This window comes from Cervus elaphus, chromosome 12 (assembly GCF_910594005.1).
Source record: "Cervus elaphus chromosome 12, mCerEla1.1, whole genome shotgun sequence".
Classification (NCBI taxonomy): Eukaryota; Metazoa; Chordata; class Mammalia; order Artiodactyla; family Cervidae; genus Cervus; species Cervus elaphus.
The window spans coordinates 54,854,192-54,876,739 of record NC_057826.1 but is presented as its reverse complement, the minus strand read 5'-3'; the positions used below and the strand labels follow the sequence as shown (position 1 = coordinate 54,876,739).

At 47.0% G+C, this 22,548-nt stretch overlaps 1 protein-coding gene across 2 annotated transcripts in view; it reads left to right on the top strand.

The window, feature by feature from the left end:
- Positions 1 to 22,548, top strand: part of LOC122705121 (death-associated protein kinase 2-like) — a 103,344-nt gene that overhangs the window by 67,167 nt on the left and 13,629 nt on the right. Inside the window, exons 3-5 of one of the 2 annotated variants that reach the window (XR_006344039.1) lie at positions 12,581 to 12,802; positions 21,494 to 21,632; positions 21,751 to 21,877. Coding sequence is in view for 1 of the 2 variants with exons in the window: in XM_043920330.1 (XP_043776265.1) it covers positions 12,581 to 12,802; positions 21,494 to 21,632 (361 nt within the window). In the remaining variant the exon portion in view is untranslated. The remainder of the gene's footprint in view (positions 1 to 12,580; positions 12,803 to 21,493; positions 21,633 to 21,750; positions 21,878 to 22,548) is intronic. The other variant, XM_043920330.1, reaches the window with a different exon arrangement.

Below are 22,548 nucleotides of genomic sequence, written 5' to 3'. Positions count from 1 at the left end.
AGTGAAAAAAGAAAAAGCCAAAGTCCTCCAAAAAGCCAAGTCCAAGTTAAACTGAGCTTAATTAATTTCAGGCCTTGGGCCTGTGGGCTCCTGTTCATTTGACAATAGCATCAAAACGTGCTTAGACTTAAAAATAGATTCCAAAATGCAGTCATAGCTCAGCCTGACTTGGCTCTGCTCAACAATTCCTTCCGTTTTGTGCTTTAGGAATTTTTTCTGTGTGCCCCCCAGCCCCCAAATAAAGAGCCAGAGGAAGGAAGTTAGTCTGAGGGACAAGGAGCTGAATGAGCTAAGCTGTGCAGGCAGCTGCCACTGGCCAGCACAGGCAGACACCTGTGACTTGATGGAGAGGGGCCATTTGTAGGTCAGGGTTTAGCTCCCTGGAAACTTCTGGTTCCTGATACTTAATCCAAAGTGTGTTCCTTATTGTTGATCCTGAGTTTGGTTTGGTCAGAGTAAATTTTTTTTTTTAATATTTATTTATGTGCTTATTTTGGCTGCACCAGGTCCTAGTTGTGGCATGCAGTATCTTTAGTGAACTCTTAGTTGCAGCATGTGGGCTCTAATTCCCTGACCAGGGATCAAACCTGGGTCCCCTGCATTGGGAGCTTGGGGTTCTAACCACTGGACCATAGAAACGTCCCAGAGCAACTCCTTAAAAGAATAGATAATAATTTTGAGAATTATCTCTTTAGTGTTTTCTATTTCTCCTTTTTTTCCCTCACTTTTTCCTTGCAGTTTGGAATTGCTTTGGGATCATCAAAGAGCATGCTTCCACGCTATTGAGTAGACTTCTCAAATCTTGTTCCCTGGAACCCTTGGGGTTCCAGAAAGCCCCTTTGGGCATCATGTGGTTGGGCTCTGAGCAGGCAGCCTGTGAGTTGCTGTTGTTTAGTTGCTAAGTTGTGTCTCTTTGCAACCTCTTGCACTGCAGCACTCTAGGCTTTCCTGTCCTTCACTGTCTCCCAGCGTTTGTTCAGATTCATGTCTATTGAGTCGGTGATGCTATCTAACCATCTCATCCTCTGCCACCCTCTTCTCCTTTGGCCTTCGATCTTTCCCAGCACAAGGGCCTTTTCCAGTGAGTCTGTTCTTTGCATTAGGTGGCCAAAGTATTGGAGCTTCACCTTCAGCTTCAGCATCAGTCCTCCCCATGAATATTCAGAATTGATTTCCTTTAGGATTGACTGGTTTGATCGTCTTGCAGTCCAAGGGACTCTCAAGAGTCTTCTCCACCACAATTCAAAGGCATCACTTCTTCGATGCTCAGCCTTCTTTATGGTCCATCTCTTAGCATCTCTACCCAAAAAGAAGCCCTGCTTTTTGTATGTTTTACATAGTGAGCTTCTTTGCACAATTTGTTGGAGAGAGGGCTCCACACCTCAAATAAATTTTAAAACCATCATCATGAGACTAGAAAGTTAGGGGCAACATGGTCAGGGAAGGGAAACGGGCTCACAGACAGTGGTTTGGCTCACATGCTGGGAGCAAAGGCCATTGAGCAGTTCTGGGCACTCTTGTGTTTGCAGGTCTTCTGCTGATGTTTCTGTCTGCTGCAGCTCCACGTGCCACGTGGCTGGGCTGCTGATCCCACGGGTCTCTCGCTCCTTGCTTGCACACCTAGTTCCTGACATGCTGCCCCCCTGGTTTTTGGTAAACTTTTGCTCCTTCTTCTCATCTCTTTGGCCTGGAATCTTGACTTGCCATGTGTTCCCCCTTCTGGCAACCTTATATTTCTTCACCCTTTTTTTTGGCTTCCTGAATATCTGATCCCTTGTTTACCCTAACCTCAGATGACTATATCCTGAAGTGTTTTCTGCCTTCCTGGATCCTGGCACCACCCAGGGACCCTGCCTTTCAGCTGCCCCAGTTTTCCCCCACGCTATCTTATTAAGCTGGCATCTGAGGATGGGGTTCACGGGTGCTAAATCAGGCTCAAGGCTGGGACTGGAAAATGGAGACCATGATCCAGATGTGTCAATCCACTGGATGGAAGGAGTAATTCACATTCACAGAGAGAGATCGTTTCCTTAGTGCTTTCACATATTTGTCTCATTTCTTTCTCATTATAACATGGTGAGATTGGGATATTCTTTTGGGGGGTGGATAAGTATAAATTTGCTAAATGAGAGAGGAGACTAACTTCTTGCTATAGAATTTCAATTAACTGATGTAAATCTTTCACCGTTAAAAATACCACAACTCCACACTACTGTATATAAAATAGACAACCAACAGGCACCCACTGTATAGCACAGGGAACTCTACTCAGCGGTCTGCAATGACCTAAATGAGAAAAGAATCTTAAAAAGAGTGGTGATGGTTTAGTCTCTAAGTCATGTCCGACTCTTGTGACCCCATGACTGTAGCCTTCCTGGCTCCTCTGTCCATGGGATTCTCCAGGCAAGAATACTGGAGTGGGTTGCCATTTCCTTCTCTTGGGGATCTTCCTGACCCAGGAATCAAACCCAGGTCTCCTGCATTGCAGGCAGATTCAGAAAGAGTGGATACATGCATATATATAACTGATTCACTCTGCTGTATAGCAAAAACTAATGCAACATTGTTAATCAACTATAGTTCAATAATATATACATATATGTATGTATGTATATTATAAAAGAAAGAATACTACAACTCCCTCTTCTTAAGTGTGGGCAGCACACAGTGACTTCATTCCAAAGAGTAGAGTGTCAGAGAGCAGGGGTAACTTTACAGTGGAGAAAACCTGCAAATCAGAGCTCAGCCAGGTGGTCAAGGTTAACATCAACAGTAATAAGTTATATTGATAGTGTGTGTCTTAGTATGACATGAGCATAGTCCTTCACCTCTGTGGTCTCCTTTCAAAATCCCTTAAGGTTTTAAGATCCCCAAATCCTAATTATGAGGAAACTCAATCAAACTGAGAAACTTCCTACAGAATGCCTTACTCAAAATTTGAAGGCATCAAAAACAAGGAAAGTCAAAGAAGCTGTCACAGCCAAGAGAAGCCTAAGGGGACAATGATGACTAAATGTAATAGCCTCAGTGGGATCCAGATTGTTTTCCTTTGTGTTAATTCCTAGGCACCGAGCCACCTTTTCATATCTCTTTGGGGCCTGCAGAATTCATTCCTCTGGAGTTCTGTTTTCTCAATTAAAATTTGTGTATAATCCAAAATCTCAATGCAAAAGCTCACTTTGCATTTGATAATATTTATTTCAACTATTACTTATCTTTGTGTCACAGAGGGCTGTCAGACCTCCATGGTCCCAGTGGGGGAAGGATTCTCACTCAGGTCAAGGCATCAGATAACTCCAAATCACAGACTGTCCACGTGCTGCTAGTTTCCTCTCTTCAGGAGGGCCAAGGATGCCCTTGGCCAAGACCCCATCCTGGGGCTACATCTGCCCCAGAATCCACAGCTGGCCCCCATGCACATGTTCAGGGCTTGGCAGGGACACTGCAGCCTGGGCAGAGACTGCAGATGAAAGGTGAGATTGGAATATTCTTGTGTCTGGGTTACACACAAGGAAACTGAGGGTCAGAGTCACATGATTTACTAAGAGTAATAGAGCTAGAAATAGAACCTCAGTCTACTGACTGTAAATCCTGGAGTTAAGTCTATGAGACCAGAAACAGATTTTTTGCTAAGGTGATGGGAGGAATATCTTTGTTCATGGGCGTGGCTGAGTGGAGACAGATGTGTTGAAAAGGATGGTGTGTTTGTGTGCGTTGTGTGTGTATGTGTGTGTATAGGGTGGTGGCGGGGGGGCAGGGTAAGAGGCCAGGTCAGTCAAGTTTGGCCAGGCAGAGGAGTGGGGAGGGGGCTGGTGACACCATCCCCAGACAGGCTCTTGCCCTGGGATCAGGGGGTGGGTCCTATGGGATTGGGCCGATCTGGTTCCTGTGGACTGTAGATTTGAGCTCCTCCTGCTCACGCCTTTGACACATGCTGGCTGAAGGTTCCATTCCCCCTCTTCCTGGGCTGCACCTGGGGTGGCCTTGACTGGAAACTTCTAAGCACTGTCCTGCCCTGTGGTACTACACACCTGCAGGGTAATTTCAGAGTAGTTGTGGCTCATTGTTCTCCAGTGTGGGAAGAGGAACTGCAGTGATTGCTTGGGGGGAAGCAGGAGGAGGAACCTGGGCCCCACAACCCTCTGACCTGGAGCACTTCCCACTTGATGCCTCCCACCTCCCGTGACATCTCTCCCTGCTCTCTATTCTGTGCAGCTCTGCCTCATCTCCACCTTGATCAACTGGGGACTTTGGGGCAAGTTAGTAGATTCTTGGACATTTTGGACTGTCTGAGAGAGAAAATGAGTTAGACCCACTCTATCAATAAACCTTAAAAATGCCTTTGGCAGTCATCCCTGGGGAGTTGTAAGAACAAGTCTAGTTGGCCATAGCCAACCTTGTGGGAGTGGGTGGACCGAGGGAGTGATCTGTCTTAATTCTGGCTCTGAGAGGTGCATTGTCTTCTGAGAATTCAAAACCAGTGATAAAAATTGAATAAAACTTATTCTACTTTTTGTTTTTAATGATTTTCTTTTCAAAAGTAATTGATTTATTTTTGACAGTGGGAGTGGTCTGTCTCAATTCTGGCCATGAGAGGTGCATTGTCTTTTGAGAATTCAAAACCAATGATAAAAATTGAATAAAACTTATTCTACTTTAAAAAAATTATTTTCTTTTCAAAAGTAATTGATTTATTTTTGGCTTTGTTGCTGCACGAGGGCTTTATTTAGTTGTGGCAAGCAGGGGCTACTCTCTGGCTGTGGTGAATGGGCTTCTTACTGCAGTGGCTTCTCTTCTTGCAGAGCATGGCTCTAGAGTCAGGCTTCAGTAGTTACAGCTCATGAGCTCAGTAGTTGTGGTGCAAGGGCTTAGTTGCTCTGTGGCATGTGGGATCTTCCTGGACCAGGGATCAAACTGGTGTCCCCTGCATTGGCAGGTGGATTCTGAACCACTGCACCACCAGGGAAGTCCCCAGTCTACTTTTTTTTTTTTTTAAATCTGTTTATTTACTTGACTGTATTTAGTCTTAGTTGAGGCATGTGGTGTCTTTGTTGAGTCACGCGGGATCTTTCATTGCAGCGCATAGGTTCTCAAGAGGGCTCCATGGGGCTCCACCAGAGCTCAATGGCATGTGGGATCTTAATTCCCTGAGCAGGGATCAAACCTAAGTCCCCTTCATTACAAGGCAGATTTTTAACCACTGGACCGCCAAGGAAGTCTCCCAAATCAGTCTACTATTTATTATCACCATGCATTGGCAATTGTTAGTAATATCAATGATAAAATTCTCCTCTCTTCTGGGCTGGGACCCTTCCTTTCTGCTTGGTGCATCACTGCTGGCTAGTTACCTGGAGAGTCTCACTGAAGCTGGAGTTGGTTGACATGACTTTATGTCCTAGTCCCTCTATCAGGATCTGCTACCTGGTCCAACTTGCAAGTTACTTAACCTTCCTAAGCCTCTGTTTTCTGATCTGTAAAATGGAGCTAAGAATGATGTTAGCAAACATTTAAGAGAGGATAAAAGTGAAATTGGCATGAAGAGAGAAAAGCTGGATGTAAATGTTGTGATGTCCACATTGCTATACAAAATCTATCCCAGGTGTGAGATTTGGCTCACACCCAGATTACTCTTGGGTGGTAAAGAATTCAGGAGCAGTTGAGCCAGGCTCTTCCCTGAAACTTAGGAGCTGGTTTTGAAAAATATTTTTAATTTATTTTATTTTGGCTCTACTGGGTCGTTCTCGAGGTGCATGGGCTTCTCTAGTTCTGGCACAGGCTTAGCTGCCCCATGGCATGTGGGATCTTAGTTCCCCAACCAGGGATCAGACCTACGTCCCTCAATTTTTTGAAAAATAATTTAATTTATTTATTTATATTTATTTTTGGCTGTTCTGGGTCTTTGTTGCTGTGTGGGCTACTCTCTAGTTGTAATGTACAGGCTTCTTATTGTGGTGGCTTCTTTTGTTGCGGAGCACTGGCTCTTGGGCGAACAGGCTTCAGTAGTTGCAGTACATGAGCTCAGTGGTTGCAGTTTTTGAGCTCTAGAGCATAGGCTCAATAATTGTGGCTCACAGGCTTAGTTGCTCTGCGGCATGTAGGATCTTCCTGGATCAGGAATCAAACCCGTGTCTCCTGCATTGGCAGGTGGATTCTTTACGCTGAGCCACCAGCGAAGCCCCTGGAAGGCAGATTCTTAACCACTGCACCACCAGGAAAGTCCCAAACCATTTTTGAGTTCTGAGAAGCAGTTCCAGGTTTACTCCTCATCATCTGATTCCTGGACAGACAACAGGAGACTCTAATGGGGTGCCCCCCGACTCCCCAGGCCCTGCCAAGTCCTGTCTGTGACACTAGTCTTCACACAGCCTCATTTGTCCTCCAGGGACACTGAATAAGTGAGGAGCTGGGTCCTCTGTCTGAGAAGAGGATCATGTTCCTGATATAATTGCAGGAGAGCTGCTGGCAGGAGCAGGGAAACTAGTTTCTATGTCTCGTGGATTTACTGTCCTTCACGAGACCCTCCTAACGTGACTTTTGCAAGTCAGCCTCAGGCACAGTGTTCCACCCACCCCTGCCTCCTGCCTTTTTACTAATTGGATGGTTTAGTCCTTTCTGGGGAGTTACCTCATGATTTTCCCTGTGAGGTGGACAGGCTGGGTTTTCTCATCCTCATTTGACAAGGGAGGACCTTGAGGCCGAGGGAGGTGAACAGGCTCCCGAGGCTCATGACCAATTAGCAGGTGGGATCTGACCAGAACCCAAGACCCCAGACAGCAGCCCAGAGACGGAATTTGGAAAGTGAAGGGAAAATTTCGTTTCTGTTCAGAGTTGTAGTGGACTCTCGGGAACTTTCTTTCCTTTTAGCTGTGCCACATGGCTTGTGGGAACCTGGGGATTGAACCCAGGTCATGGCAGTGACAACACCAAGTCCTAACCACTGGACTGTCAGGGAATTCCCCTCAGAAGCTTTCTGACAGGTGGCAGGTGAAGGAAAATGGACCGAAAAGGCAGCTCCTTATCCAAGCCCATGAAGCTTTGGGGGCAGGTCGGGGTCAGAAGTTGGACCTCCTGACTACCCGCCCTTTGCTGCATTAGAGTTAGGAACTGACTGTTGCAGGGACAGACACATGCGTGCTTTGCGTATGTGCATCAGTGTTTCAGTATTCCCATGATTTTTAAATCTGTATTGACAGTTACTTCCCTTACTATTGGCGGCTCCCCTCTGCTCCCTCCTAGGCTGATAGCCTGGGTGGCTCTGTCTTATCCTAGAGGGGCTTTCCTTGTCTACCCCTGGTCCTGTAGCATAGCTGAGCAACTTCTGTGCCCCTGGGCCTGAATTTCTGGCTTCAGAGCCTTCCTGATGGACAGAAAAAGGCCCATAACTATCACTGCTTCCACCTGCCCGTGGGTCTGCAGGTGCCTTCTGATGGGCATGACAGAGCCATCTCAGGTCTGGCTTTTGTGCCTCTATTGTGGGTACAGGGACCAGGGGGTGTCCCACAGCAAATTTCCATTCCTGTTACTCCCCAGAGTCGAGGGTCATCTTCTGTCTTGATTTGCAAATCAATCAAAACCTGTTCTGATGAAAGAGACAACACTCCCCATCTCCCTTTTCTCTCCTCTCTCCCTCCTTCTCATGGTCAGATCAAAGATCTAAGGGAGAGGGTAATATATCAATACTGAGAAGGACAAGGAATAATATGAGTTGCAGTGGTGTACTTTTTTTCATATGGAAAAACAGAGATAATCAGAGGACTGTTGTAAGCTGGTGTTTCTCAGCCCTGGCTACACATCGGGGTCACCCAGAAAGTTGATTTATTTATGTTCAGCTGCACTGGGTCTTTGTTGCTTTATGCAGGCTTTCTCTAGTTGTGGCAAGTAGAGGGCTGCTCTTCATTGCAGTGTTTTGGCTTTTTATTGTGGCGGTGTTTCTTGTTGCGGAGCACAGACTCTAGGTGCAGGTTTCAGTAGTTACAACTCGAAGGCTCTAGAGTACAGGCTAAGTAAGTGTGATGCATGGGCTTAGTTGTTCTGCTACATATGGGATCTTCCTGGACCAGGAATCGAACCTGTGTCCCCTGATTTGGAAGGTCGATTCTTATCCACTGCGCCACCAGGAAAGTCCCAGAATGTTTTTTAACAAATATCCTGATTGCCAGTCCGAGGAAATCAGAACCTCTGGAGGTGGGATCCAGGCAGCCGTAACTTTAAGATTTCCCCAGTGATTCTGGTGTGCCACCAGGGTTGAGAACCACTGCTCTAAGGATGAATAGAGCTGGTGAATTGTTTAAAATGAAGATAAACCCCAAATTGACTGTGCACTGGGATCATCGGAGAGTACGTTGGGGTGGGGACGTGTGTTAAAATTGCACTGATGCCGTGGCCACACATTGAAGTCCATGTAAATCAGCGACTTACTTCTGCCTTCACATGAGCAACAAACTAATAGCAGTAACACTAGTCACCGTTTATTAGATTTATCTGCAGGCCAAAATGAAGTGTTTTTTTTTTTAATTTAAAAAAATATTTATTTATTTACTTGACTGTGCTGGGTCTTAGTGGCAGCATGTGGGATCTTTTAGTTGTGGCCTGTGGAATCTAGTTCCCTGACCAAGGATCGAACCTGAGCCTCCTGCATTGGGAGCGTGGAGTCTAAGCCACTGGAGCGTCAGGGAAGTCCCCCTTGACGTGACCTATTTCCAGTCCTCACAGTTCCTTGGCAGAGAATCACAGTTCCCATTTTACGGATGAGGAAACTGATGCACAGAGAAGGTGGCCACTGGCCCCAGGTGACAGTGTATGTCTCCTGAGACCAGGCCTGTCTGACCTGGAAGCCTGCTCCTCCTGCCCAGGGCTGGCCTAGTGGAGCACATACTCCACACGTTCCAGCACCTGCCCGAGGAGAGAGGAGACCAGCGAGTGGCCCCTGCTCCCTTTGAGGCTCCCCGGGCAGGCTGAGCGGAGGACCCTTGTCTCGCAAAGAGACGCAAGATGAGTGGCATTGGCTGGTATTTGGCTCTGTGTTAGTCACCTGCTCTCAGAATACCTCCTTTTGGCGGGAGGAGGACGCCTGCTCCTGTTAGGCCTGACCCCCAGTCACCTCTCGTTGCCTCAGCTGCTCTCACAGAGAGAACACTCAAAAGCAAACACTCATTTGCTTTTTGAGAGTTAGAGGAATTTTTCAGGCATGTGATACAGAAAAATGCCTCCGTTTCCCCCTAAGGAGAAGGGAAAGCTTTTTTGTCAAGGTGATCTGAAATATTTAGCTCTGCTTTATAAAAATCCTCTGCCTCCACCTCTGTGCTCCATAAGCTTAAACAAATAGTTTAAAGTCCTTACACTTTGGCTTTCCCATCCCTCAGGGCTGCTGATGCCAGACTCCTTGAGGTGTCAGGGAGGAGAGGAGCGTGGCCGTCCTGACTTGGAGACGCACAGCTGCCTGGGACTCGAGGCTTTGTTCAGTGTTTGCTGGCACCCGCTAAGAGGCCTGATGTCCCAAGGCCCAGAGTTGCTCTCAGGTACCAGAGATCTCGCTGCACGTGTTCCCTCTGACTTTGGGAGGCCTGATTTAACCCCACCTGCATCAGGTGTAGAGGGTCCAGAATCGGTATAAGAGGCATAAATAGCTGAAACTTTAGAGTTAGCAGACAGTGTGATATATACATGGCTCCACAAAAGCCTTCCCAGCCCAGCCACCGGGGCCCTCTCCCTCCCCAGAGTTCCATCTATGCCTGATATCTGAGTCTTTGGTCCCTGCCCCTTGCTGTGCAGGCAGAGCCTGGCACAGAGTACATGCTCAGGTAGCCCTGGGTAAAGGGGGATGAGGGGATGGAGGGATGTGTGAACAGGTGTGTGGTGACATCTCTACGATGGTTGCCACAGAATGGCATCTCTTATTCCTCACTTGCTCTACTTGAGGGTCTGTTTTTTTGATCACTTGGGTTCATTTTGAAGGCTGTCTCACTGAGGATTATTCTAGTAACGGAGTGATTCAGATGTGCTACTAGTTTCTGAGGCTGAGGCAAACACAGTAAGTCCCCTACATACGAACCTTCAAGTTGCAAACTTTCAAAGATGCAAACGTGCGTCCCATCAGTGTCAGGTGTGAGTGAAACTGCAGTTTGCCCTCCATCTCCTACTGCTGACGATCCTTCAGCTCCACCATCTCCCACCTCCTCTCTCTCCTCCAGTCAGGAACTCTTCTTGCTTGTTCCCTCGATGCCAGCCCCTGTGTACCAGCGGTTGTACTGCACTGCTGCACTTTTCTAGGGACTATACTGTAAGACTAAAACTGTTTTCTTTATTTGTTATGTTTTTTATGTATTATTTGTGTGAAAGTTATTATAAACCTATTACATTACAGTACTATATAGCTGACTGTGTTAGTCAGATACCTAGGCTAACTTTGTTGGACTTACAGACAAAATGGGTTTACCAGCACACTTTTGAAATGGAACTCGTTCTTATGTAGGGGACTTACTGTATCCAGAGCACTTCTTTGTGTGTAACTTTTACCCCAGCGCCCCTAAGAGAGTACATCCAAAGTGGTGGTTATGGTTTTTGTCTCAAGCAGTAGGTATTGTGGGTGTCAGGAAAACCTGGGACACTGGTGGAAGGGGAGTGGGAGGATCCCCAGGAGGGTGGCCATTAGGTAGTCGCCAAAGACTGAGAGTGGCCCCCAGTTATTGCCTTAACATCACCCCCAGTGATGGTGAAGGCCGCTGCCCTTCCCTCTGTGTGTGTGTGTAGGGGGTTGCCTTTAGAGCATTCAGGGAGGCTGGCCTGGGGCTACCTGCCACTTTGGCAGGTTTCTGCATACAGGTTTCTCAGGAGGCAGGTAAGGTGGTATAGTATTCCCATCTCTTTAAGAATTTTCCAGCTTGTTGTGATCCACATAGTCAAAGACTTAGGTGTAGTCAATGAAGCAGAAGTAGATGTTTTTCTGGAATTCTCTTGGTTTTTTATGATCCAGTGGATATTGACAATTTAATCTCTGGTTCCTCTGCCTTTTCTAAATCCAGCTTGTATATCTGGAAGTTCTTGGTTCACGTACTGCTAAAGCCTAGCTTGAAGGATTTTGAGCATTACCTTGCTAGCATGTGAAATGAGCACAATTGTACGGTAGTTTGAACATTCTTTGGCATTTCCTTTCTTTGAGATCAGAATGAAAACTGACTTTCTCCAGTCCTGTGGCCACTGCTGAGTTTTCCAAGTTTGCACAATTTCATGGATGCTGTCTAGGTCCCTGGAGTGAAGGATTCAGGCTCAGCCCTGAAGGGCACTAAACATAGTCTTGACTCCTTCAAATGTCTTAGCAGTTTGTGAACACTGGGCAGGGTCCTCAGCTCTTTGGCCTGGCTTTGCCATTAACTCTGTGATGACCTTGGGTGAGTCACTTGATGTCTCCTGTGCCTCAGTTTCCTAATATTTTACAATTCTCTGGTGCTATCTGGGCTCCCCTGGTAATTCAGCTGGTAAAGAATCCACCTGCAATGCAGGAGACCCTGGTTTGATTCCTGGGTTGGGAAGATCCACTGGAGAAGGGATAGGCTACCCACTCCAGTATTCTTGGGCATGCCTGGTGGCTCAGTTGGTAAAGAATTTGCCTGCAATGCAGGAAATCTGGATTTGACCCTGGGTTGATAAGATCCCCTGGAGAAGAGAATGGCTAGCCACTCCAGTATTCTGGCCTAGAAAATCCCATGGACTATCTGTCTTCTAATCATGAGAAACACCCACCGAGGTTACTAACAATGTTAGGCTGCCTCCACCCCATCCCCACTTCCACCGGGATCCCCTCAGCCTCGCTGGCATAGCCTCTGGCCTTGTCTTTAAGTGCTTTAGCCTGGTGTTTGCTCTGTCTTCTTATTCTCCAAGCCACTACCCGGCTTGTGTCAGGTAATTGAAGTTTGATTTGTTGGGAAGGGTTGGAAACCAAGGTGCGAACATGAGACTAGAGAGGTGGTTTGTCTCCTTACAGTTCTAAATAGATGAGTTTGTCCTTGCTTCCAGATAAGGGAGGCCCAAACAGATGATTGTTACTATTAGTAAATTGTGCTGACCATTTTTACTATTCATTCATTCCCTACCTTGCGGCTTGTAGGATCTTAGTTCCTTGACCGGGGATCAAATCTGTACCCCCTGTGGTGGAAGTTCAGAGTCTTAACCACTGGACCACCAGGGAAGTCCTGCTTTTCCTTTAAAATCTTTCCATTAAGTAGTATAAACCTCTGGACCTTGTGGTTTCATCTGGTGAATCCAAGACAGAGGTTCTAGCTGAAGCTGTGTCATCTGGATCAAACCAGTAGCCTTTCAGGGCCTCAGTGTTCCCATCTGTACACTGGGAATGACAACACTGCCATTCCTTCCTAGTACAAAGTAAAGGATTCATAGGAACAGAAGGGGAGCCCAGAACTTGTTCTGTCTCCGTCTCCGGATGATGGCCAGGTGGGGATCCTGGCTGATGACGTGACTTGTCCTGCCCTGGAAGAAGGAGTTGCTGTGGCCGGGGGGTGGCGGCCAGGTCACTTCTCCCAGGACTGCAGTGATGTCCTCATTGTGTGTGTCTGTGTCCCCGCAGCGGCCAGTTCGCCATCGTGAAGAAGTGCCGGGAGAAGAGCACGGGGCTGGAGTACGCGGCCAAGTTCATCAAGAAGCGGCAGAGCCGGGCCAGCCGGCGGGGCGTGTGCCTGGAGGAGATCCAGCGGGAGGTGAGCATCCTGCGGCGGGTGCTGCACCCCAACGTCATCACGCTGCACGACGTCTTCGAGAACCGCACCGACGTGGTGCTCATCCTCGAGCTGTGAGTGGGAGCCTGGGACCCTGCGGGCCGCAGGCGTGGGGAGGGGGGCCCTCCAGCCACAGGCCCCAGAGGGAGCAGCAACCAGCCGGCCAGAAGCTCGACCCGGAGGAGATGAAGTCAGTAGGGGACGGTTACCCTCAGTTACCCGCTCCTCCTCCGGAACCCAGGCAGCAGAGACTGAGGGCCAGGGTCTAGGTCTGGCTTTCATTGGACCCTGGGGATCAAAGGGAAGAAGTGGCCAGCGCTGGGGTCCTTTCCTGGCTGGTGAGCACGTTAGAGGGTGGCCGGGGGGAGCAGGAGGGCCATGAAAGAGAGTCTGTTTTTCAAAGAAGAGAACAAGCACCCTCCCAGCTCTGTGAAGCCCTTCCCCAGCCCTTTCCCTGAAAACCCCTGCCTTTGTACTGTGTCTGATACCTTTGTTATTATTGTGCATGCGTGCATAGTCGCTCAGTTGTGTCAGACTCTTTGCAACCCCATGAACTGTGGCCCGCCAGGCTCCTCTGTCCATGGGATTCTCCAGGCAAGAATACTGGTTATTGTAGCAACAATTATTTAGAGAGCTCTGCTGTAAGCCGAGGTGTGCTAGTTATCTTGTTCAATTTTCAAAGAAGCTGTGTTGAGGGAAGGGTTCTACCCTGAGAGGACTTTGTATTCACTTTGCCGAGAATGTCTCTTATCTCATTTAATCCTCATAACAATCCTATCACACGGAGACTCTTATTATCTCCATGTTACAGACAAGAACACTGAAGTCCAGGTCACTTATTAGATCCTACAGCCAGGAAGTAGTGGCACCAGGGCTGGGGCCACACTGCTTGTGTGTGTGAGGTGGGATGGCCTTGGGCTGGGCCTGCTGGGGAAACCTTCATTCCAAGTCTGGAAGACTTTGGATGGGTGATATACCAAGACTCCAGGGTTTGGTCGGGCACCTGATGTCCCTCCTGGAGACAATTCCATGGACTGGGGGTGTGGGGCTCTGGCGGACCATAGAGTTTGAGCTGGACAGTGGCACAAGTGGCGATGGCTGTGTCCAGTCAAGCAGCGAGACCCCGTGTTGGGAGTGTTCTGAGCCTCATAGGCGTGAGGCATCTGCCAGTGAGCAGAGGAGTAGTGGCATTTGTCTCAGCAGCCCCTGACTTTGTGACCTGGGGCAAGTCACCTCACCCCTCTGAGCTTCAGCTCTCATCTGTAAAGCTGGCAGCCATCCTTAACCCACCTGCAGGTTGGGTGGGCCACCTGACTTTGGAGACCATTCTAATTTGAGAACATACTCTGGTGTTGCCAGGCTATAGATTTATCTAGCAGATGGGCATTTGCATACTCTTGCATTGGATTCTTAAATTATCCAACTCAACATTCCAGTGCATAGAATCACCCATGCTTTGCCCTCCTCTAACTTCCAAAGTCCTCCATGTTTCTCCCAGGGGCCTCTCAGCCAGTTGGACTAGTCATTGTGTTGTAGCCACATGTTCCGGGAAACAAACTCACTCAGAAGGACAGTGCAGATAGTGGAGTGCAGTTTATTACACCGGCAGGCCCAAGGCAGAGTCTCCTCTTAGTCAAGGACCCCGACCAGTTTTTGTGAAAACCTTATATACCCTAAGTGTACTTGCTCAAACCTACCTCCCCAACTTCCTTGAAACTAGTCTTGACAAGGTAAAAGAGAGAAACAATCAAAGTTAACCCATGATTCATGTGTCACAAGACTAGATAAACAGTGGACATTTATCAATAGGACTGTGGTCATATCCCGATAAACATAATGGAATTTACGACTTTGTTCTGTTACAGAGATAATTAGCATATTCTTTTAGGCAACGGAGAGTCTAAGTACAAGTCCTGAGGCTCTTTTATCCAGGGGTCTGGTTTCCCATTGGTATGCCACTTCTATAGACACTGGGCACAAAGTTCAGAGACCATTGGGAGAGTGACCATGTGTGTAGCCTAATGTTCACAGCCTGGCCTAAGATGGAGTCCAGCTCTGTCTGTTTCCTCCTTCAATTGTACACGCCTGCCTGGCTCAGACAAGCCTGGGGGGTTCCTACAGGTGCAGCCAGCGCTGTGGATGGCCCGAGGTGTTACGTGTCCCAAGGCTAAGGGTCAGCAGATGGCATGCTGGTTCCCAGCAGAGAGTGACAAGCCCACCTTTGCTGGGAAAGCCAGGCCATTTCTTTAAGTCTATTGCCCCCCAAAAACCTTATAGCAACTAAAAAAGAAATTATATTCAGAAGCCAACCACCCAAACACAGCCATTTATGTTTCCCTGTGGTTCCTCTCAGTCTTTATCTATTTGTGTGCAATCTTTGTCCTTGTACAGTTTCCTGCTCTACTCCCCCTCCCGCACTAAGTTCACATAATGTCATGAAAAGCTTTTTTCCTCTTCACTGATTATATCATGTTTCATTGAATTATATACATATATCTCCTTGTTGTAGGACATTTGATTTTTCAGTTTCTAACCATTAGATTTTATTGCCATAAAGCAACTTCTTCCCATATTTTCCCATTTTCTTCTGAATTAATTTTTTTTAGATAAATTCTCAGGAATGGAGTGACCAAGCTGACATTTTCACCAAGGACAGTCTTGGTTAACCAGTACCACCTGCAACATGGAAATATCCCATCTCGCTGCAGCCTTGCCAACCCTGGGGAATTTGTTTTAAAGCAGGATCCATTATTTATTGTCTTTCTCTCTATATATATATTGTGTACATATATATATATATTGTGTGTATATATATTTTTTGGGGTGAGGGAGCCATGCTGTACTTCATATTGGATCTTAGTTCCCAGACCAGGGATCCAACCCATGCGCCCTGTGGTGGAAGTGTGGCGTCCTAACCACTGGACAGCTAGGGAATCCCCAAGTCCTTTATAGTTACAATGATGTTTGGGGATTGTTTGCTGTTTTGGTCACTTTAATTGGCATTTCTGTGTTTTCTGGGGAAGTTGTCTGTTACTGTCTCTTTGTAGAAGCCTAGGAGTTGGGATCTAGGATGTTCTTGAGTTGTCGCTGTTTCTCCAAGCAGGTCATGGTCATTTCTCCAACCATGGCTAGCAAGCAATCACGTGCCCTCTTCTTGTGAGCCATCACCGCCTATAACATCCCTTGTCATACTAGGACTCCTGTGGTCTGCTTGAGCTGCTCTGTTCGTGAAGTTCTGTCTGTTCATAGTTTCTCTACCTCCTCCTTAACTCTCAAGCTGTCTCACTGTCTCAGGGTGCCAATCTGTGGTGCTAGGGATTGCTAAGACAGTGTCTCAGCCTTGTGTGAGCAGGGTCTGAGAGAAGGACCTTCCAGGAGAGAAGGGCTTTTCATGGGCTTCAAAAATATATTTACTTATTTATTTAGCTGCATCAGGTCTTTGTTGCGGCACTTGGGATCTTCATTGTGGCATGCGGGATCTCTCATTGCGTTGCATGGACTCTCTGGATGTGGCTCACAGGCTTTAATTGCTCCACCGCATGTGAAATCTTAGTTCCCTGACCAGGGATCGAACCTGCATTGCAAGGCGGATTCTTTAACACTGGACCACCAGGGAAGTCCCTTTCCATGTGCTTCTGTGTGTGACCTTGTTCACCACTGTTGAGCTGCTCAGGAACCTTCGGCCTTCTGGTCCTCACTGTGCCCTACCGGGTTCATGGGTTTGCCTGATACTTAAACACGGGTGTCAGAGCCCATCTGTTGATGTTTGCAGATTTTGTGGATACAGTTACCTCTCAGCACTGTTGTCTGGTGCAGGGCTTCCTCCTGCTTCCTGCTGAAATGGCCAGTGCTCAGAGGGCATCCCAGCCCTGATTTAAGTCCCCTTCAGCTGTTATTACCCCATCCATGATGGCCAGTGCTGCAGCCACCTCTCCTAGGACTGATGAAAGCAGGGGTGGAAAGGATTTAGCTATCAGTATAAATTAGCTTCCCCTGAAGGAGGGCATGGCAACCCACTTCAGTATTCTTGGCTGGAGAATCCCATGGACAGAGGAGCCTGGCGGGCTACAGTCCATGGGGTCACAAAGAGTTGGACACAACTGAGTGACTTAGCATAGTACAGCACATAAGTTGACTTCTGTAGGGTGTAAAGAATATTTTCAAACTCTGAAGAAATTAACTCATGTCACATGTGGAGCTGGCTTTGAAAAATGTAGGTCTGCTCTGGAAGGTTTGGGCAGCCCTCCTGTCCCAGGCTCCTGACCCCTCTGGGGCCCCCTTGACTCCAGGCTGGTGGAAAGTGATACCTCAGTGGGTGCACTGAGTCCTGGGGACTGGGAGCAGAGCAGAGTCCAGGCTGTTAGGTTTTCTTTTCCTCTCTAAGTTAAATTGTTTAGGGATGTGAGAGAAGAGAAGCTTGGGTGGAGCGGGGTGACTCCAGGGCCGAGGCCTTGGAGCTGAGAAACTCTGGGGAGAAACTACATTGTGAGGGTAGCAGTTGGGTTGAAACAAAACCCAGGCTTCTTTTTTTTTTTTTTCCAATTATTTTTATTAGTTGGAGGCTAATTACTTTGCAACATTGCAGTGGCTTTTGTCATACATTGACATGTATCAGCCATGGAGTTACATGTACTCCCCATCCCGATTCCCCGTCCCCCCTCCCTCCCCACCCGATTCCCCAGGGTCCTCCCAGTGCACCTGGCCCGAGCACCTGTCTCATGCATCCCACCTGGGCTGGTGGTCTGTTTCACCATAGATAATATACATGCTGTTCTTTCGAAACATCCCACCCTCGCCTTCTCCCACAGAGTTCAAAAGTCCATTCTGTATATCTGTGTCTCTTTTTCTGTTTTTCATATAGGGTTATCATTACCATCTTTCTAAATTCCATATATATGTGTTAGTATGCTGTAATGATCTTTATCTTTCTGGCTTACTTCACTCTGTATAATGGGCTCCAGTTTTATCCATCTCATTAGAACTGATTCAAATGAATTCTTTTTAACGGCTGAGTAATATTCCATGGTGTATATGTACCACAGCTTCCTTATCCATTCGTCTGCTGATGGGCATCTAGGTTGCTTCCATGTCCTGGCTATTATAAATAGTGCTGCGATGAACATTGGGGTGCACGTGTCTCTTTCAGATCTGGTTTCCTCGGTGTGGATGCCCAAGAGTGGTATTGCTGGGTCATATGGCAGTTCTATTTCCAGTTTTTTTAAGAAATCTCCACACTGTTTTCCATAGTGGCTGTACTAGTTTGCATTCCCACCAACAGTGTAAGAGGGTTCCCTTTTCTCCACACCCTCTCCAGCATTTATTGCTTGTAGACTTTTGGATAGCAGCCATCCTGACTGGCATGTAATGGTACCTCATTGTGGTTTTGATTTGCATTTCTCTGACAATGAGTGATGTGGAGCATCTTTTCATGTGTTTGTTAGCCATCTGTATGTCTTCTTTGGAGAAATGTCTGTTTAGTTCTTTGGCCCATTTTTTGATTGGGTCATTTATTTTTCTGGAATTGAGCTTCAGGAGTTGCTTGTATATTTTTGAGATTAATCCTTTGTCTGTTGCTTCATTTGCTATTATTTTCTCCCAATCTGAGGGCTGTCTTTTCACCTTACTTATAGTTTCCCTTGTAGTGCAAAAGCTTTTAAGTTTCATTAGGTCCCATTTGTTTATTTTTGCTTTTATTTCCAATATTCTGGGAGGTGGGTCATAGAGGATCCTGCTGTGATTCATGTCAGAGAGTGTTTTGCCTGTGTTCTCCTCCAGGAGTTTTATAGTTTCTGGTCTTACATTTAGATCTTTAATCCATTTTGAGTTTATTTTTGTGTATGGTGTTAGAAAGTGTTCTAGTTTCATTCTTTTACAAGTGGTTGACCAGTTTTCCCAGCACCACTTGTTGAAGAGGTTGTCTTTTTTCCATTGTATATCCTTGCCTCCTTTGTCAAAGATAAGGTGTCCATAGGTTCGTGGATTTATCTCTGGGCTTTCTATTCTGTTCCATTGGTCTATATTTCTGTCTTTCTGCCAGTACCACACTGTCTTGATGACTGTGGCTTTGTAGTAGAGTCTGAAGTCAGGCAGGTTGATTCCTCCAGTTCCATTCTTCTTTCTCAAGATTACTTTGGCTATTCGAGGTTTTTTGTATTTCCATACAAATTGTGAAATTATTTGTTCTAGTTCTGTGAAAAATAGCGTTGGTAGCTTGATAGGGATTGCATTGAATCTATAGATTGCTTTGGGTAGAATAGCCATTTTGACAATATTGATTCTTCCAATCCATGAACACGGTATGTTTCTCCATCTGTTTGTGTCCTCTTTGATTTCTTTCATCAGTAAAACCCAGGCTTCTTGATACCCTTGAGAAGACATGCCTGAGAGCTGATGCAAGTGTTCCCAGCCTGGGTGTCAGGGCTGGGACCATCACCCCAGCAGGCTCATCAGCCTCCCACTTTCCAACTCTCCAGGGGCAATTCTCAGGGCCACCATAGCTGTTCCTCTCTTCATCCAAAGGAGAGCATGTCTGTCCGGGTCTCTTGACCGGATCACACTTTCAGGTAGAGCAGCTGATTACTGAACCCCCACCCCAAGTCCTCACCCAGCCAGGGCCTTACATCAGTAACTTTGGGTGACAGAACACATCTCCATTATCATGATATTCTTTTACCTTTATGCATCATTCAGTTTAAGGTAGGAAGGGCAGTATATGCCCGAGGTCACAGCCTCCCACAACCCAGCAAGGCTGCAAGTATGAGAACAAAGGTTGGGCTGGGTCCTGTGTGTTCCCAGGGGACACTGTGGATTGGAAAATTTGCCAAGGACTCCAACAGGTCTCTTGCAAATGCCAAGGTTTCACTTCTCTATGATATAGAATATTCTGTGCCATGTTAGTGTTTTCTTTTAAGTTTTATTTTATTTTTTGGCCACACCTTGAAGCTTGTGGGAATGGAACCCGTGCCCCCTGCATTGGCAACGCAGAGTCTTAACCACTGGACTGCCAGTGAAGTCTTGCTGTGTTGCTATTTTAAATGTCTTCTTTCCTTTGTTCTTTTATTCATCCACCTTCTCTTGAATGTCTTTCTCGCACACAGTGCTGTGAGAGCAAAAGGTAATGTAGCCGGGGAGAGAACCAGCCAGACGCTGGCAGCCCAGGGTGATTGAGGGCACTCATGCAGCTGGACGGGGATGTCAGGGGACAGCCCAGGGCTTGGGGGTGACTTTGAGTTTTCCTTTTCTCAACAACAGTGATTTTATAACAAGATGCTTAAGCTAAGATTTAGTTTCAATTTTTCAAGTTGTATTACATTGTAGGTGTTGCTGTGTATTCCCTATTGTATCATGGCATGTCCAGTTGTTCTGTTTCTCATGATGCTAAGATTGATGAGTGGATCCATGTATGGATATTTTTAAAGAAAGGAAAAAAGATTTTGAGGCTCTTTAATTAGGATGGACTAGGTGACAGGGCGTGAATGATTCCCAAAATGGACAGAAGCCATTAAAAGATCATCTGAGGTCTATTAAGGTATAGTGGTTGAGAGTCATTCTGCTTGGGTTTGAATCTTGATTCTACCACTTACTGACTGTTTGACCTTGGACAAGTGACTTAACCTCTCTGAGCCTGTCTCTTCAACTGTGAGATAGCAAAATAATAATCCTTTAGCTCACAGGGTGTTGTGATGATTAAATGAGATAATGTGCAAAAAGTATACATAATGCTCCAAGTATTCAATGACTATCAATTACCATTATTATGTTGCTATTATTACAAAAATACAGGTCCTGAGGCCTTGCTGCTGGAGAATCTAATTTGGTAGGGTCTGTGGTAGGACCTGAAAATGTGCATGTTCAACAAGTTTTCCAGGTGATCCTGAGTTCCTGGATCCCCTGGCCCTGATCCCTTCCTGAGATCTTTTCCTTGGGTGAGCATTGACTATGTCCCAGTTCCTGAGATGTGCCGGCTAGATACTTCAGCATGTGTCAAAGGCCAAACACGCCCAGTAGGACTGCCAGATTTAGCAAATAAAAATCTCCCATTTCATCTGGCAACCCTAAATCCCGAATTCAGGTAAAACTGTAAACTAGTCTTTACAAGGGAGATTCTTTTTGCTCTGTTGGTTTCTCTTCCTGCCACATCAACTATAACATACTGGAAAGTGGAGTGTGAGGACAAAAGCAGAATTTTAGAGTTTTGAAAGATGAATATAAAGGATGGATCTCAATGGTTAAGGTAGGGATATGCCTTTGAAGAGGTCATGCCTTCTATAAAGTCACAGAAAGGGGCTTTGTGAACAATCATGGTCAGTCTGCCCATTTTGCAGGTGAGGAAACTGAGGCCTGCCTAGAGGAGGCGGGACAGGGAGTTGTCCAAAGCCAGTAGCAGGGCTGGACTGGAAACTAAGTCTCCATTTTCTGGCCCAGCATATGTTCCTCTTTGTTATCCCACATAGCACTTGTTTCTGTCCTTGGTCACCTCAGTCATATGGCGGGAGAGCACCCAGGGTAACCAGGGACCTGAGCCTTGAGTGTTAGCAGAGGCCCTTTTGCTGTCACCTGAGGGTTCCACCTCTTGTGATCCAAAGGGAACACAGCAAATAGAAGTAGTAGCAAAGTCAGTCTCTGTGCTGGCTGGACTGAGCCAGAGAGGTGGGTGAGGGGCTTCTGCCCTGCAGAGTGCCTGGGGGCAGGGGCGGGGGCAGGGGCTTGGGCTTCTGGCACATGAGACTGACTGGGGCTGGGCCCTCCCTACCAGTGTCTTGCAGAGTGTCCGGAGGAGAGCTCTTCGACTTCCTGGCCCAGAAGGAATCCCTGAGTGAGGAGGAGGCCACCAGCTTCATTAAGCAGATCCTGGAAGGGGTGAACTACCTTCATGCCAAGAAAATCGCTCACTTTGATCTCAAGGTCAGTGACGGGGTGGGGGAGGGAAAAGAGTCAGTTCAGGAAGAATGGACCCAGTCTCTCCAAATGTCATTGCCAGGAGGGGTCAGCACTCACTTGACCTTCCTCCCTCATCTTACAGTTGAAGACTCTGAGCTCCTGGAAAAGAAATGATGGCCCAGGAGTGTCCCTGTCCTGAGTTTCATTCCACAGATCAGGTTTCATTCATGTAGGGGCTGATGGCAAGAAGCTTCTGAATCAGACTACAGGTACCTTATCTCTTTCAGGGGGCACTTGGGGTGTAATTTTTAAATAAGTGAGCCACGGACAGGAATGTGAAACAAAACCCATTTCACAAGACTGAACTTTTCAGTAACCAAGAGCTCATTCCCGAGCCACAGAGCTAGATGCCTTCAGATGAGTACTGCTGAGGTTGCCTGGCGTTCTGAACCCAGCACAGCGACCAGCATCCCTTGACCAGAGGTTGGAAATCTTAGAGCCCAGTGACCACTGCCTGCATTCCCCCACCCTACCCCTTCCTGTAGCCATGAAACTGCTTCCAGAGGCCACTGATCATTGGTGGTCACTGGCGTTCAGGGTTGAGAAAGTCCATGGTGACCACATAGAACTTCACAAAGCAAGAGTGTGGTCAGAGTCAAAGGATTGGTTCCCATAGTAGCTGAGCTCAGGTTCATAGACTGTTGAGCCTTTACAGACAGGTGAAGCATAAAGATCCTCCAACCTGTGATCAGGGGGACCCACTTACCAGGGAGGAGACCCACTCATTTTGCTGTGCAGAAATTCCTGTGGTGTCTCAACCACTATGCTGAGTGCCTGGGTGTTGCTACAGGTACAAAAGCAACTCAGGACTTCTCTGAGCTTAGTTCCTCTTTTCCAGGAACTTCTGCAGAAATCAGAAAAGAGAGATCAATAACTCTAA